Consider the following 17,483-nt stretch of genomic DNA (forward strand, 5'->3'; position numbering starts at 1 on the left):
CTTTGGTGACTTCACTCCAACTCCTGCTTTCCCTGGAGCCACCTCCCAGTCTGACACCAGCAAGGCCCATCCCTCTGTCCCCCTCCCAGCAGCTTCTGAGAATCCCACAGCAGATCCTACCGTGATTTTTGGACTGGTTTGCTGCTGGGTTTGCAGAGAGGGCTGAGCAAACCGGTGCCACCATGGGGGTGATGTTCCTCGTGTCCCTGAGTGCTGGGCAGGGTGGAGGTCACGCATCCTCATCCTCCTACGTGCCCATCTCCTTCCCGCCTCTCCTGCTGGCTTCTCCTTTTTTTTTTTGTTTCCCCCTCTTGGAGCAGCTGTTCTCTAATAAGCTGTTAATGATGATACAGTAAGTAGGAGCAGAGAGTCCTGCGGGAGCTGCCACGATTTGTGTAATTGGCCTCAGAGGAGACAGAAGTATCTAATATTTACATGCCGGTATTAGTCCCCTGGGAGCCTGTCTGGGCTGGCACGGGAGGCAGCTCCCAGCCCCAACCTGTCTGCTCCCAGCTGATGGATCCTCTGATCTCGAATGGATGGGAACTGCTGGCTGGGAACTGGGGGGGCGGGGGGGAATCCCCCCAAAAACATCTGGGATGGCTGAGCATCCCCACAGCTCGGCACCCAGCTGGTTTGTGGGAGCAGCAGGGTTGGGCTGAGCTTCCAGAGGGGGATTCTGAGGTTGTGGGGAGCCCTGTGCTGGGGTAGGGTGGAGGCAGAAGTCCCAGAGTGAGTTTACCAGGGATTTGATGTGGCTCTAGTGGCATAAACATGTTCCTAAGCTGGCTGGTGCCTGGAGTGGCAGTAGAGTTCGCCATGTGGCCACCAAGCACCCTCTGCCCTGTGCCAGTGGCTGGGGTGGGTCCCTGGGAGCTGTGCTGGAGCTCCTGGAAGGGCAGGTTTGGGAGCAGAGCTGTCACCGTGCTCCCAGTGGGCTGGGCAGGGACTGGTGAAACTGCCCGTGGTGATGCTGCCTGCAGCCACAAGGCCAGAATGACAGGGGAAACTGAGGCACAAAGGAGGAGCCTGCCCACCCTCCTGGCAGCTCTCACCCTTTGGAGCCTTGCCCTGGGCTCCATCCTGTGCTGTAGTGTGGACAGGGTGCCACCAGGGCTGTCCCTCAGTCCCACCGTGTCCCCAGGGCTCTGGGTTGTCTCCTCCTGCTGGGGGTCATTCTCTGGCAGAATTCCTTCAACTAAGCTGAGCTGTTTTGGGATGCTGGGGCTGTGCTCACACTGCATCCCCAAACCTGCAGACCCCCCAAAGGAGAGGGTAGGGACTGGCATGGGGACACTATGGGGCCAGGCAGTGGGTACATCCCAATTCCCTTCCTGGGGTGGGATTTGGGGGGTGCCACGGTCCCCCAACCCATCTCCCATTGCATACTGGTGTGCTGGAGGAGTCCCCAGCCCTTTTAGGGGATTGCATCCCCAACCTTTTCCAGCCAGATTCCCATTGCCTTGGCAAACCCCAGCATGGTGCTCAGTGCCTTCTGCCAAGAGATGTCTCACCTTGTGCCCTCTCCATGCTGGGGGTGCCATGGGAGGGATGTGGGGGGCTGGTGCAGATGGCCAGGGGGGTTATTTTGTGGGGTGTCAGGCTGGTGAAATCAAATCAAAGGCGCAGTGTTTTCCAGCTCTGTTCCAAAAGGCAAGTGGGCAGCTTTGCTTTGGAGTTGGCCTCATTCTGCCCGCTGGGGCTGGGTTGGGAGCCACCAGGACCTGGCACAGGGTTCTGTGGGGTCTCTGGGGGGCTGTGGGGTGGAGGTCGCTGAGCCCTGCTGAGCTGTGGCAGGGAGTGGCTTGACTGGAGTCCTGTGGTTCCTCGCTGGTGTCACAGGGGTGTTGGCTTCTGTTCTTCCCTCCCTGCCTCCTTCCCTCGTCCCTCCCGCCCTCCTGCCATCCCTCCATCCATCCCTCTGTCCCTCCCTCCATCCCTTTTCGGTTGTCCTCCCTGCTCAGGACGTTCCAGCCTCTCTGTCCCTGGCTCCCTGCCAGCCCTTTCCCACACTCCCTAATCCCCGGCTCCAGCCCTGGCTGCTGATGCCCTGGGAGCAGCTGCTGAAATCTCCCCGAGCCAGGGAAACAGGACCTGGCCCTTGACCTCCCGGGGAATCTGGGGGGTGGCAGGTTTGGCCTGGGGACAGCAGGGGTGTCCCCAAGTCCCCTGCTGTGTCAGCCACCCCTTGTCCAGGGCAGAGTGGATGGGTTTATGTTGGCAAAAGGTGCAGTTGTGGGGAGCAGGGCAGCACCCCTGGGTGTCCAGGCTCTCATGGGGTGCAGGGGGGTGCTCACAGCCCCTCACACCCCCGTTTTGTGGGTGTTTGGGGAGGAGATCCCCCCTCCCTCTTTCCCTCCCTCCTGCCTGATCTGTTCAATCTGCTAAGCAGGGGAATAGTGCAGCCGCCATCTGTGAGCCTGCCAATAATGGGATTAACTCCTTCCCCTGGCCGGGCCGAGCCTGACGCTCTTTCTGGCACCCCCTTCCCGGGGTACCCCCTCCCCCGCCTGCCGGGGCAGCCAGGACATGCCGGTGCTGATGTTCCAGGGCTGCCTGGGACAGCCCGAATTTGCCCTCATGCAAATCTGAGCTGCCAGCATGGACTCACCCTCTCCTGCCTCAGTTTCCCCTCTCTTTCCTCTGTGTCCCTCTGCCTCTGTTTCCCCTCCTTCCACCTCAGTGTTCCTTTCCTGCCTCAGTGTTCCTCCTCATGCCTGTTCCCCCCATTCTACCTCAATTTCCCTTCCTGCCTAGCAGGGTGGATTTGGGGCTCTGTGCTCCTGGCAGGGCAGGATCCACCTTCCCTGCGTGGGAGTGGGAGCACGGGCAGGGGGGACACGCTGAGCTGTGCCTGGATCCCTGTGCGTGTTTGTGGGTGCGGGCGTTTGAGGCAGAGGAATGCAGGATGCGAGCCCACCCCCCTCCCCCCGGGGTGCTGCCCGGGGAGGGATGCAGGGATGCAGGGATGCAAGGATGCAGGATGCCAACCCAACTCCCTCCCCCCGGCATGGGGCAGAGGCGACACCGCACGTGGGGGGGTTCAAGGGACCCCCACCCCCAGCCCTGCAGCTTCAAGCCCTTTTGCCGGGGGCGGGATGCCCCCGCTAATCCTCTTAGGCTGCGCCCCGGAGCAGCTGGCGAGGCTGGCCCGGCCGCTGCCCATCCTCCCTCCCAACAGGTGCCCCCCGGCCCCCTCCCCGCCGGGGCTGGGCGGGGGGCTCGGGGCTCCCCGCAGCAGGCAGCTCCCCCCTTCCCCTTCCCCCGGGGCCGGCCCGGGAGCGCTCATTAATTATCTAATCTTCCCTTTATGTTTAATTTACAGCCCCGCGCGGCTCTGGCCATATGCTGCTTTTGTTGTGTCTGGCTCTTTGTTGTGGCAGGCAGCGGGGGCTGGCGAGACCCCCCCCCACCCACCCCCAGCCTTTGATCCCCCCTCCCCTCTCAGCGCCACCCTCCAGCCACCCCCGCGGCACGGTGGCGAGCCCCGCGGAGGGGGTAAGTGCCTTTTTCTCGGTTATTAATTTCCCTGACCCCCCCAGCTCAGCGCAGCCCCCACCTCCCCCAGCAGTGTGTGTGTGTGTGTGTGTCCCCCGCCTCTCGCCGCCGGCTCGGGATGTGATCGCGCGTGTGCGTGTGCGCGGCGCTGCCTCCTCCCGCTGCCGCCGCCGGGGTCAGCGCGCCCCGCGCCGCGCCCGCACCGCGCCCCGCAGGTACGTGCAGGGCAGGCAGCTGCCGGTGCCCTCCCCTCCTCGGACTGTGCCCCCCAGCCTTACCTGTAACCCCCCCTCAACACAGCCTGTGCTACCCTCCATCCCATCCCATCCCATCCCATCCCATCCCATCCCATCCCATCCCATCCCATCCCATCCCATCCCATCCCATCCCATCCCATCCCATCCCATCCCATCCCATCCCATCCCATCCCATCCCATCCCATCCCATCCCTGTACCGCCCACGTCTGTACCCCCTAACCACGGTCTGCACCTCCCTCATCTCTGCCTGTACCCCCCCCTCACACTTGTACCCCCTCCATCCCCATCCTGAACGCCCCCACCCCCTCCTGCATCCTCCCACCCTTCTGTACCCCCAAGCCCTGCCTCTGCACCCCTCCCTGTAACCCCCCTGTCCAGCCTTGAGCATTGTTGGGGGGATAAATCTTGTACCTCTCCTGACTTGTTGCGTGTCCCCCCCGATTTTGCTGGGTGTGTTTGGGGTGCCTGCTGTGGGTGAGTGTGAGGACACAGTGGGGGATCCCCTGTGACCCCCTAACCTGTGGTGGGTACTTGTGGAGGGGCTTTGTGGAACTTGCTACAAACTTTGTGTGGTGCTGCCAGGTGCCTTCTGTACTTCCCGTTTCTTCTGTGGTTTTTTTAGTTGTTTTGTTTTGTTTTGTTTTGTTTTTTTTAAGTAGCAAAATGGTTTTTCTGCACCCCAGCAGGCCCATATACAGCTCTAAGGGGGTGCATGGTGGGGGCACCCCAACCTGGGGGCTGATGCACATTTGCTCACCCTTGGGGGGGGTTCAGATCTGGCTCCTGGGGGCAGTAGGCAAAGGGTTTGGGGCGCTTGGCCCCTGGCAGCACTAGGCTCTGTCTGTGGGTGATGGGGACACACCTGGTGCTCTGCTGGGATGCTGAACTGGGATTTATCCCCTCACTGAGAGATGCTGGTTATCTGTGGGGTGACCCACCTGGGGTTTGGCAGTGCCCAAACCCACACCCCAGAGCTTGGGGTGGCACACAGGGGGCTGTGCTCGTGCTGTCTGTCCATCTGTCTGCACTCCTGCAGCTGCTGCTGCTGCTGCCTGCCAGCCCAGGGTGAGGAGGGCGCCGTGGGAGGGTGGGTGCCAAGCTGCCAGCCTGCCTTGGCTGGAGGAGCCGTGTGCTGGGCCAGGAGCTGGGCTCGGAGCTCTCAGCAGCAGTGTGAGGTCACTGTGACCGCCAGCGAGGTGGCCCTGCCAGGCTGTGCTGCTCCTGTATGCCAGGAGCCACGAGCTGGTGGCAGGGGCTGGGCTTGGGGTCACCGAGCCACTCACCAGGTGAACAAATCTCCTTTCATGGGCACAGGAGGCAGCTGGCTCTGTAGGCATCCTGCTGCCGGGCGTTCCAGGGTCTCTGTTGGACAAGGGACTCCTTGTCCCCAAAGGGATGCAGTGGCTTGGGGAACATAAAGGTGGGATGTGGCTGCTGGCAGGGATGATGACGTGGAGGTGGCACTGGATGACCAAGGCACCTGTCCTGGCAGCAGAGAGGGAAACAGAGTGGAAACCACCAGCACTGCTTGTCCTTGCATGTGGGGCTGGCTGTCCCCACGCAGCCCCAAGTGCCATCAGGGTGACCAGACTGGCCCTTTTTGGTGATGTTTTCTGCCCACCAGGTGTGGGGAGTGAGGAGGGGTCATGCCACCATGCCAGGTGGCCAGTGCTGTCGTGTGGTCATGCTTGTCCCCATACAAAGTCCCAGCCCCACACCGTGGTCCCTTCCCAAGTAAGTCACCACAGCCAGTTCTAACTGTGTGTCACAAGGAGCCACAACATGAGGCTGGGGTCCCCCCCAATGCCAGCCCACCCCCTGCCTGTTCCCCACCACCCCTGCCAGCTGGGGAAACTGAGGCAGTGGGGCAGGAGGCGGCTTGCCCAAGGTACCCAGTGCCAGTGCTGGGGAGAGCAAACATGATTCTTGGCACGGGCTGGCAGTGCCTGCGGGCGATGGTTGCTCTTTGCTGGGTGTGCAGTTTTGCAGCTGCTTTGCAGCAGTCCCAGGGACACACTGTACCTGTGTCCCCACAGGTGACACCCCCTCACCTTGGCGCTGGTGAACGGGGTAATTGTTCCATGGGGGTGGCCAGTGCCCAGCGCTGTGTGTGGCAGGGCTGGCACAGAGAACAGCCTGGCCTTGGCCCCCTGCCCGTTGCCATGCCCTTCTCCAGAGGCAGCTGCCTGTGGGCATGGCTTGGCAGCTGTCCCTGCTGCGGGCTCGGCCGGGGCAGGACCCTGCTCCGCTGGGCCACCGGGTCACCTCCGTGCGGGGCTGCAACACGCGGGGCTGCCGCTGTCGTGACTTGGCAGTTCTCAGCTCCGCTTTTCCTCCCAGGTTTCTGTGCCAGCCCCATCCCTGAAGCAGAGCAGGGGATGAGCAAGGAGCCGAAAAGTCCCTCTGGAGAGGCTCCCGGTGGCGTCACCCCTTGCAGAAGCGATGTGTCAGCTCTGAAAGCCCCTGATTTTCCACCTTGGAGCTGCGTGCGGGAGGGGACGGCTCTGCCCTCGGGGTGGTGACATTCCCTGCTCCACGCTCGGTTCCGTGCATCCCTCCCCTCCCAGCTCGCTTGCCAGCTAATGGCGCGGCTTATTCCTATGGCTTTTTAAGTGCTTAATGGCGCGCGGGGCTAATGATGCAGCTCCCTCTGTTCCTGCCGCCTGGATGGATGGATGGATGGATGGTGTCGGGTGGCGCTGCCCGAACCTCCGGGAATGGGGACAGGGACGAGGAGGGGCCCAGCCGGTGCCCCGTGGAGCTGGGGTTGGGAGCCTGCCTCTCCTCCCTCCCCCTGCACGGCTGCTCGGAGCAGTAATGTCACCATAAACGATATTTATCACGAGGTGATAAAAATCTATTTCCAGCGACCTCTTGGAAATGGCCCTCATAAAACCCGGCAGCAGACGGAGGCAGGAGGCAGACAGCGGGGAGGGGGCACGGGCAGGGAAATGGCTGCAATCAGCCACGGAGCACAGGCTGGATCTGCCGGGGAGCCGGCCCTGCCAGCCCCGACCCCGGGAAATTGATGGCAGCCGTCAAGGCCAGAGGGCTGCCCGGGCACAGCTGGGAGGATGCTCGGGCATCCCAGGGCTTGAGCATCCTGGGATGCAGCATCCAGGCTGTGAAGGGAGGGCCAGAGGGATTTTTGTCCTTAGGTGAGCAGTGCAGGGGGGTTCTGTCCAACCTTGAGCATCCCTAAAGTGACCTGGGCTGGAGCTGGTCCTGGAGCAGCAGACTGGGATGGGATGCTGGGCTACAAGCTTTCCTCCAGTGTTCCCAGCCATAGGGATTTCATCCCAGTGCCCCCTATATCCCTCCTGGGGGGGCCACCATAGCCCCCCCCCAGCTCCATCCCTTCAGTGCTAGTGGCCAGGTGCTGATTCAGCATCCCAACACTAATTACTGAGCTCATATTAGATCCTGGCTGTAAATTCTCCCATCAGGTGTGGGCTGGGTGCTGGAAAACCTCCCTGGCTCCTTTCCCTGCTGACCTGAGCAGGGAGTTGTGATTCTGTGTAATTCATTGGGGTCCTGAGCTGGCAGGAGGTGTCTCATCCTCCCCCACACAGCTTTGGGGCTCCCTGCCCCCCAGGAATCTCTCCTCCCTGCCAGACGTAATTTCTGGCTGTGTGATGCTCAGCCCAGCTTTGTCCCCTCTAGCACTAGGGACAGCCTGGGTGACCCCATGTCCCTGCTGCACCCTGGGTGATGATGCTGGTCTGGGGGCTTTTCCAGACTGAGGGGACAGAGGACAACTGAGCCACCTTTTTGGGGCTGGGGAGTTGGGATTAGCTCCTAAAAATGGGGACAGTGCAGGACCCCCTTGTTGTCCCCTGTGGGAGGAGATTGTGAGGGAAAACAGCTCCCAGCTGCAGGGTCTAATCTGCTGCTCTGATGAAGAGACATTAATCACTTGAAGTAATTAACTAGGTGGGGCACTGGCTGGACCCCCCCACGTGCCTGGGTGTCCCCTACTTGGGGTGGCTGCCTTAGGGGGGGACAGGGACTGGCGAGGTGGGGGCTGGCTGGGCATGGTTCCTCACGGGGCTGTGCCAGGAGGATGGGGACACCCAGGAGGATGGGAACATCATGTGCAGAGCCTCAGGATCCCCATGGAGGGACGTGGTGCCGCTCAGGGACTCGGTGGCACCGCGGGGTTCTGCACCCACCTGGCCCCGGGGCGGCGGGGTGTGTGTGGCAGGTATTATCCTGCATTAAAGTTTCCCCTTGCAGATGGTTCACGTTTAATCTGCGGCTTAAGGCAGCGCCGGACCTGGCAGTAAGTCCGTCTTTAGATGGCAGGAGGGAGCCGGGAACGGGCGCTAAGCTGCCCGCGGGATGGAGAGGGGGATGCGGCGGATTGAGGGACACGGATTGAGGCTTTAATGCCGCCGTGCTGATGCCCAGCCCGAGCGTGCCCCCTTCCCCAAGAGGCATGGGGACCCTCAGATGTGTCCCCTCACCCAGCAGAGCCTGGCTGCTCCTCGCTGCCTCAGTTTACCCCGAGCTCGCAGGGATTGGCACGTGTGGGAATGTCCCGAAAACATGAGCCGCCGTGGGGTGGGTGGGGTTTTCCGGAGTGAAAAGCCCCTTGTGGCAGACTCTGGTTCCCATGGCAGGTATTTAGGGTGGCGGGGAGGGGACACTGGTGACAGACTGCCTGACAGCTCTGGAGCTGGAGGTGGGTGAGCTGTGCTGGCTTGGGGAGTCCCTGAGGTGGGGAGGGGGAGCAGGGGTTGGGGCTGAGCAGCTGCGTGTCCTGTGGGATCTCAGCAGGATTTGGGAGGCAGACACCAATCTGCATCCCTCCCATCCCAGCTTTGGGCCCTGTGGTCACAGGAGGACCAAGAGCCAGGGCTGGGGTGTGGTGACAGAGGGAGGTGGGAGCTGCAGGGACATCTGAGGCCAGGGGGTGACTGTCCCAGCCAGGGCAGTTTGTGTCAGTGTGGAATGGCAGCACTGCAGCTGTTAACTCTGGAGTCTGCTGGTGACAGCAGAGGCTCTGTGCTGCACAACCTTGAGGAAATCCTTGTGGATTTGAAAAGGCTGATTGTTCCCTGCAGGGCTGGGACCAGGAGCGGCACTGCTGCTGCCAGCCCTGCTGTGGGATGCTCACATCCTCCTCTGCCTCAGTTTCCCTGCCTTGAAAGGAGGCTGAAGGGAGCATTCCCCAGCCTGGCAGGGACTGGCAAACACGAGCTAGGAATGTGTGTGCCCACACATGTGTGTGAGACAGGGAGCGAGCAGGATGCGGATCCATCCTGCCCAGCCAGCCTGGTGCTGGGCTGATGGAAGGATGAGCATGGGGAGAATTTCGTGTGCACCTGGAGCGTTGTGGAGCACAGCACTGCCCGGACACGGGGTGGAGATGCTGACATCCCCACCAGCCACGGCTCTTCCCACAGCCTGGAGAAACTGAGGCACGGGAGGTGACACGGCGTGGCCAGGGCTGCCGGAGCAGCGAGCAGCCGCCGGTCCCCACGCCCAGAGCCCCCGAGCAGCTCGAGGAAAAGCCGGGAGCGGGCGGCTGCGTGCCCCCCGCCTCCCCCTCCATCACCTCCCTGTTCGCTGGCGAACAAATGTCTGTTCTTGAAAAAAAAAGAAGTGACAGGGGTCGGCGCAGCGCTTTCCACATGACCTGCCCGGGAACAGAGGACGTCTTTGTTAATCCAGCGAGCTGTCAGTTCAGCCTCTTCACAAAAGGCATAAACCACTTATTGCTGCTCTCACCCCTGACCCCGGATCCGCCTGCGCGCCCTCCATTGTGCCGTCTCGAGGAAGCTGGCAAACAATTTCGGCTCCGGCTCCCCATCCCCGCGGGGCCGCCGCTTGCCCCGCCGGCGTGGGGAGCCGCTGCGGGGGACCCCCCCCAAACACACACACACACACACACACAGAGAAACACACACAGCACCTCCCCCGGCCGCATCTGCGCGCCCGCCGCCTCGCCTGGCAGCTGCTGCGAGGGGATGGGGGCTGCCACAAAGGGAGCACCTCCCTCCCTCCCTCCATCCATCCCTCCATCCCTCCCTCCCTGCAGCCGTGCCTCCCTCCCGGGGTTGCCGGAGCAGCTGGCAGAAACCCACAGGCTGCGGAGAGGAGGTGCTGGGTGCTGCGCCCCGTGGCCCCTTTAATGAGAGGGGACAAAAGCTCCTTAGGGTCCCTGGCTGGGACGGGCTGGGACGGCGGCTTTAGCCAAAGCCGCTTATGGCCCGGCACAAAGCCGCCGGGAACAGCGCGGCTCCTCGGGGCTGGCGTGGATGGGGTGATGCTTGTGCCCCGCCAGCCTCAGGGTGCCCGGGGGGTCACACGGGGTGACAGCCGGGGGAGGGGGCTGAGTGCGTGGCGCTCGCCCTGTCCCCTCGCTCCCAGCGCCCGGACCCCGCGGCGGGGCCGGTGTGCGCTGGAGCAATTAGATGCAGTCACTTTGGGGCTATATATAACCCAAATTGCTGCCTGCAGCTCGTTAGCTGCTGTCAGAGCCGCTGCGGCCGCGGTGCTGAGGTGGTGTCGCCGAGGGGAGGGGGGGGGGGTGGCTGGAGAGTGACGCAGGGACCCGCTGCTCCCCGGGGATGGGGCATGAGGGGGGCTGTGGTCATGCTGAGGTGGCCACAGGGTCAGACCCTCGCTGGGGATGGGGTCCTAGGGGGATGTGCTTCACCCCGTGTGTTGCACCAGCTTCTGCTCCTTGTGCAGGGTGGCTGCAGTGACACACGGGGGTCACAGCCAGGCCTGTCCCCCTGCCCACTGTTCCCAGGGCTCGTGGCACAGCCTGGTGAGTGTGCTGGGCCATGGGAGGCTGCTGGTGCATCCAGCAGTGTTTCCAGCCTCGTCTGCCCTTGTGGCATCCAGCCTGACCGCAGTCTCCAGCCCCTTCCAGCCGTGCCAGTTCCCGCCCGGGCTCTCGCACGTCGCGGCTGTGCCGGCACACACCGGCACCTCGGGCTGTCTGGGGGCAGCTGCGAGATGAGTGCGAACAGATTGTGTGGGCTCCTGGAGCAGGCGTCAGGGTGTCGCTGCTGGAGCGCGAGCGGGAACCGCAGCCCTGCCGTGACAAACGGCTCTGGCACAGCCGCGGCCGTGCCCACGCGGGCGCCGCTGCACCGGGACACGGAGCGGGGACCCAGGTGGGCACTGACGCTCGTGGGCAGACCCTCGGTGCACAGTGCCACCTGCCACCACTGACACCCATCCCTCCAGCTGTATGGAGCCCACATCCCCATCTTGGGAAGGGTTAACAGCTCTGTGTCTCAGTCTGGAGCCTTTTGTTTCTCTCCCTTTTATTTTTTTTTTTTTTTTTTCCCCTTCCCCTTTTTAATGAGGAGTTAGCACAGCTGTAATTGTAGGTTCCAACTTTCCGCCAGCAAACACGGCTGAGAAACTTTAAATACTGTGGAGATGCATGGATCCAGCCACCACCCCTCCCGTGGGCAACCATCAGGGCCAAGCCACACCACTAGCAGGGACCCCAGCTCCCCAGGGGCACACCAGCCTGCTCTTGTGGGAAAACCCTCTGTTTTCAGGGACAAGGATGAGTAGGGCAGAGGCTTCCTGGAGGGAAGAGCAGCTGGAACCGTCTGGGGGGAACACACGGCAGGGGCTGTGCTGTGATAAAAGCCCCAGCAGGAGCCAGGGGGCTTGAGGGCCTCAGCGACAAAGGGAACAGGGGGGAGCCTGCTCCTGCAGCCCTCAGCACTCCAAAAACACCTTTTATCCTGAGCGCCGCCTCCCAGGCCTGGGGCAGCCGAGGGACAGCAGGGGTTTGTGTCCCCCAGGCCTTACAGCCAGCGCTCTCTGCATCCCCTGGGAAGTGCAGGATGTGCCCCTCTGTGCTGGGCATTCTCCTCACCTCATCCCTTGCTGGCTCACAGGAGCTGGCACCGACTCTGTGCCAAGCCCCGCTGCCGGTGCGGCTGTGCCGGCGCTTGCCGGGCTCCGTGCCCGCCGCCGTGCCGGGTGATGCCAGCCAAGAGCCAAAGATTGCATCCACCCCCGGTGCCCTGGCTGCTGGCAGCGCAGGGGTTTTCTGGGGTGCAGCACCCGGGAGGGGGCAGGTTGGGGTGGTGCAGGGGGGCTGTGCTGTGCCTGTGGCATTCCCGTGGGTGGCGTTTCCGTGGGTGGCACCGGCGCTGTGCACGCTGCACGCTGGCAGCAGGGGAGGCAGAATGGGGAAGCCACAGTTTTGGGTGTCCCAAAGGCACAGGAAGTTGTGCTGGCGTGGCCTTTGCTTTTCCACTCCACCATGTCATCCCAAAACTGGGGGCAGAGCTGGCAGGTATTTATTTAGCCCAGCAGAAGGAACGTGCCCTTAGTGGGGAGGGACATACTGGGGACAATGGGAATGCTGGACATGGGGACATCATCCCCTGCCCTTGGTGCCATTCTGTCTGCAGAGTGCCATGCTGCCTGCCCTGGGCAAGGGGGACACCATGCTGGTGGTGTGGGGACACAGGTGACACGGCTGACGTGGGGTCTGGCAGTGCCACTCTGTGTCTGTCCCAGCTCTATTTTGACCCTACTCAAGCTCTCCATGTCCTTCATACCTGCTGGGGTAGGTTGGGACAGATGCCACCCAGGAGGGGTTTGAGGAGTGTGATGCCATGGGGCCATCCCTCCAAGCCCTGTAAAAGGCTGGAGGATTTTCCCCGTGGTTTTGTCACTTGTGGAGCTGGCCTGTGTGCCATTTTTCCTGTGCTAATAACATCACATAACGATGTCACATTGCTGTCACTTGCTGCACACCTACCCCTGACCTGAATGTCCTAGGCTGTGCTGTGTCCCTGATCCCTGTTGTGGATGTCCTGGGAGCTGTTTCAGGCTTGTCCATCTGCATGGCCTCAGCTCAGCACCATTCAGCAGGCACAGATCCTGGTCCCCTCTCTCCATCCCTGGAAAGATGTGGGATAAGCATCTGCCAGAGCCAGGAGGAGCTGAGCTTCATCACAGTGGGACGTGGGGGATCTGCCAGCTCTCCCCTCAGATTTCAGCCTTTTGTGGCAGAGCACCCGTCCCTCCCAGCCTCATCCCAAGCACCTCAAGGTGCTGCTTAACAAATTAGCACCCAAATCAACCTGCTCACCTCTAATTGGGGGTGAGTCTTTGAGGACATGGCTGGGGAGGAAGGCCCCCACTCTGAGGGGCTGCTGCCATGCTTTATCTGGGTGGACAGATCCCTCCTAATTGAGCAGATATTCTGTGTTCACAAACAGATGGCTCCTTTGCATCAATTATTCCTTATCTGTGTAACCGGGGATGATTTGCTGACAGATAGGGCTGGGTGAAGTTAAAGCAAGGAGGCGGCTGGTGCTCTGTGAGGAGCCTGGGGGTCCCAGGGGACACAGGTGGGGAGGGGGGGTGGGATCCTGGCTGCCCTTGGGCAGGTGGGACCCATCTCTGGTGCCTTTGCATCTCAGCATCCCCTGGCAGGAAAATAGAGGGGGTGGAGGCTGCTGGTACTGTGGGGATAATGGGTTGGGGTGTGGGGGGCTCCGTGGAGAGCAGGAGGGTGCCAGCCTTGGCCCAGCTGTCAAAATCCACTTTCCCCACCAAGACCTTGGTCTGGCACTTCCCAGTTGCATCTTGCCCAATGCTGCTGTGCCACATGATGGGGAGTGATTAATGCTAATTAATGATTAGTTGCTCCAGGTATCAAAGTGCACCCCAGCCTTTTCCCATGCCCACAGGTAGGGGATTGCTGCCTGCTGCTGCCGGTGGCATTGTCCTGGGAGGAGGAGCAGTGGCACAATCTGTCCCCTGAGACATCCCTGCCACCTCCAGGGATCCCACACCAAGCTGTCAGGGATGGGGACTGACCCCTGGGCTTGTCCCCTGCCCGCTGTGAAAGTCACCTTCTGTTAATCACTGGGAAAGAGAAGAGCATCCTGCCATCACCGGGGCAGTCGATGGCACCCCGCCAGTTGGAGCTGGGACGTGGTGGCACTCGAGGACTCCCGGGATGTGCCAAGCGCTCGCGGTTGTGCGGCGCTGCCATATGGATTCCATAAATTAAACCTTTCCAGGAAGCAAACGGTAAATTTATACGTCCGCTCGTGTGCGTGGCTCATTGAGTCTAAGGGCTTCCCTGCAAAGCATCAACCAGCCATCCATCTCCATGTTTATGGGAGCAATCCCCTGAAAAACAGGATTGACATAAAATCCTCACCGTGGTCCTGATGGCCTCGAATCAGGCGCCCTGTGGATGTCACCTGTGGCAGGGGGAGCTGCATCCCACTGTACCTGGGGTGGGCATCCTGTGAACCTGTGTCTTCCCCAGGGTGGCACAGCAGTACTGGGATGAGCGTGGTGTCACTGGCTGTTACTTTATTAAAGCTAAGCAGGAGCAGTGACAGCCCAAGCTGTGTGCCTGGGCAGGAGGGTGACAGCTACAACAAACCCCCGGGGGTCGAGCAGGGGGACTGTCCCCAAACAAGGCACAGCGGGAATGCCATCCCCATCCCAGCAGCACGTTTCCCTCGCCCGCCTGGCAGGGAAGGCGATGGGGGGTTGTTGATCTGGAGTAAACACTGCCCGGTTGAGTAATCGGGAGCTGCCTAACCGGCCAGCTGCCGCCGGCGGGCGAGGGGACGCCGCTTTGATTCATGTCCTCACCCCCCTGCAGCCTTTCTTGTCTGGCTGTGCTGGGAGCCCTCGGCCGGATCCAGCTGTAGCCCCGCGGCGCGGGCTGGCGTGCGGCTCCCGCGCTGGCCACGTGCACCGGCCGCCAGGAAAACAAAAGCATCTTGTGTCTGTGCCCCCCCCCCCCCCCGTGCCCCCCACCCGTGCTGGTGCTGCTCTGACCAGGAGACACAACGGCGCTGAGCCTCTGTCCTGCTTCTTCTCTTCCAGGCGTCCTCTTCGTCCCTGGAGACAGCCGCCACCAAGGCTGCGGCCGGTGAGTCCCGGCACCGAGTGGCCAGCGCCGGGGAGAGCCCGGGAACGGGCGGCACTGTCCTGGACGTCGGCCAGCGGACGCCTTTGGATGCGGAGGGCGCGGACGCTGGAGCCACAAGTAGGTGATACCGAGGGGATGCCAGAGGCTGCCATTCCCAAGGGATGTCCCCTGTCCCGCTGTGGGGTGGCCATCAGCCCCCTGTGCTGCTCGGGACTCCCGGTGAAGGCTCACACCCAGCGGCTTGGGGTTGGGCTCCAACACCCGCAGCCCCGCTGGGAAGGTGACCCCGACAGCGCCGCAGTCCCCGGGGCCGTGAGTCAGGCCGTGGGCGCCAGGGAGAGCCGCGGTGCTGGGCTGGCTGTGCTGGGGAGCCGGGGGGCCCCCGGGGCTGGGATGGACCGCGGCTGCGGGGACTCGGCCGCCCTGTCCGTCAGGAGCAGCAGCATTTTTAGGAGAGGTATCATGCGTGCTTCCCGCCTGCCGCCTCCCTGGACCGGCTTGTTTGCCAGCCCTTCCCGGCGGGCGCGCCGGGCCGCGCTGTGCTGGCCCATGCCAGGCTCCTTTGATCCGGTAACAACCGCCGGTGCCGGTTCCTGGCGTGGGGCTGGGAAGAGTCAGGAACCGCAAGGTGCAGCGGGCAGGAAGCTGGGGCAGGCAGGGAGAGCCTGCAGGGCCAGGGGGCTGCTTGGTGGTGGGGATTTGTGACCCCTCACGTTCCCTAAGAATGATCCTTCTCAGGAATGCAGTGGCCTGTGTCACCCATCGATCAGCCCCGCAGGGGTTTGGCTGTGGTTTGGGGTGCTGTGTCACCCCGGGGGGAAAAGGGGAGCAGGATGCATTTACAAGCTGCTCCCAGCCCAGCTGACAGTGGTGTGGAGGCAAGCTGGGAGCCGTGGCCTGGAACGGGCCCGCTGGAGTCAGCCCGGGATTTATTACCCTGCCAGTGGCTGCCGGGCAAAGGTGACAGTGACTAATGGCTTGTTACACGCCTGCCACATCTCATCTGCGTGCCGCGTCCGGCTGCTGCACTCCCAGCCCTGCCTGCGCTGCAGCCCTTCCTGGGGGGACACAGGGGTGACACCCCCTTTGTCCCTGCGGGGACCTCGGCCACAGAGGGTGACAATGACATCTGGACAGCTTGGCATGGGATGTATCCCCGTGCTGAGCGTGGAGACCCACACTGTCAGCATTGCCTGTGGCCAGGCAGAGCCAGGCTGGGATCTACGGGAGCACCTCTGTATCTTGGGGGTGGTGACACATCCTGGGGAGCTTCATGTGACACACGGGACTTCCCAGTGCACAAAATCCCTCTGTGGTTGCCAAACCATGAGCCACAGCTCTGCCAGCACGGTGTCAATCCCATGCCAGGGTGGCTGGGCTGGGATGCTGGGGGGATCCTGCGTGTGTGTCCGGATGGATGCTGACGGAACCACAAATGCATTCACCAGGAAAATTAAAAAATTAACAGGCATTGGCTCGCTCTAGATTAGTAAAGGCAGGAGATAAAAGCGGCTCTTTATACCTTGTGAGAATTGCTGATAAGGGCATTTGTTCCTCTGTATTCTTTAAAAAGAATGCAATAAAAATTTAAAATAGAACGGGAAAAGGGAGTTGGGGGGGGGGGAAGCACGAGGAGGGTGGGGGGGAAGCACGAGGAGGACTGGGGGGGTGGCGGGCAGCAGAGACACCGCGGCAGCACCGGCGTGCTGGGCACTGGGCCTGTTGGAGGGAGAGGAGGAGGATGGAGGGCATGCAGAGGTGAGGGTGAGCTGGGAGGGGATTTGGGGTGACTGTGTGTGTGGTGGTGTGGCAGTTTGTTTGGGGATGGCTGGGTGTCCCTGTCATGGCCTGTCTCCTCCTGCAGAGGTGCCAGTTCATGGCTGGCAGTGCCAGGATGAGATTCCTCACTGGAGCGTCCTTCCTGCCCGAGGGAGGTGGGGGTCCAGCCTGTCTGAGCCAGCTGAGCTTGTCTGGCACGTGGAGCTGACTGGTGTGGCTGGTGAATGATGGGCAACTTCCTCCTGTGCAGTGGGCTGAGCCCCACCCCACTGGTGTCACTGGTGTCCCCAAGCCCAGGTGATGGTGGGGTGGCACAGGAGTGACCACCACCATCCCCTCCTGGGAGGGACAGTGCTGGTCCCTCTCCCACACATGGTGCAGGGGGTGCTTGGGGCATTGGGGTGCCCTGAGGGGGCTGCCCCAGGAACACCCCTTATTTCTGCAGGGTCTGGGCTCACTGTGCTGGGGCACATTGGCAGCCCTGAGCCCCAGGGTATCTTGGAGCAGTTTTGGGGTGGGGGTCAAAGACCTGGATTCCACCCCAACCCCTTGCCCCTATCAGCACCTGATCAGGCACCCCCTCATCTCTACATTTGGGGAGGGGTCACCTGTGTGCCATGATCAGGACTGACACCCCCATCACCCTAATTCTTGGCACGCTGAGGAGCGACCCCACGGGACCCCCCACGCTGGTAAATTGGGGGGTGGTCCCAGGTGGGCTATCCCACCCCTTGCCCAGCATCCCTGTTTTGGGAGCCCCCTGCACTGTTAAATTAGGGGGGGTGGTCCCAGGTGAGCTGTCCCACCCCTTGCCCAGCATCCCTGTTTTGGGAGCCCCCAGCACTGTTAAATTAGGGGGGTGGTCCCAGGTGGGCTGTCCCACCCCTTGCCCAGCATCCCTGTTTTGGGAGCCCCCAGCACTGTTAAATTAGGGGGGTGGTCCCAGGTGGGCTGTCCCACCCCTTGCCCAGCATCCCTGTTTTGGGAGCCCCCAGCACTGTTAAATTAGGGGGGTGGTCCCAGGTGGGCTGTCCCACCCCTTGCCCAGCATCCC

The 17,483-nt window shown here is 62.2% G+C and overlaps 1 protein-coding gene across 4 annotated transcripts in view; it reads left to right on the plus strand.

Moving 5' to 3' along the window:
- Positions 1 to 17,483, plus strand: part of GSE1 (Gse1 coiled-coil protein) — a 96,894-nt gene that overhangs the window by 19,398 nt on the left and 60,013 nt on the right. For all 4 annotated transcript variants that reach the window (XM_079315956.1, XM_079315953.1, XM_079315955.1 and 1 more), the window contains exon 2: positions 14,605 to 14,767. In XM_079315956.1, coding sequence (XP_079172082.1) covers positions 14,605 to 14,767 — 163 coding nt within the window. The remainder of the gene's footprint in view (positions 1 to 14,604; positions 14,768 to 17,483) is intronic.

The sequence above is a fragment of the Erithacus rubecula genome (assembly GCF_903797595.1).
Source record: "Erithacus rubecula genome assembly, chromosome: 12".
Classification (NCBI taxonomy): Eukaryota; Metazoa; Chordata; class Aves; order Passeriformes; family Muscicapidae; genus Erithacus; species Erithacus rubecula.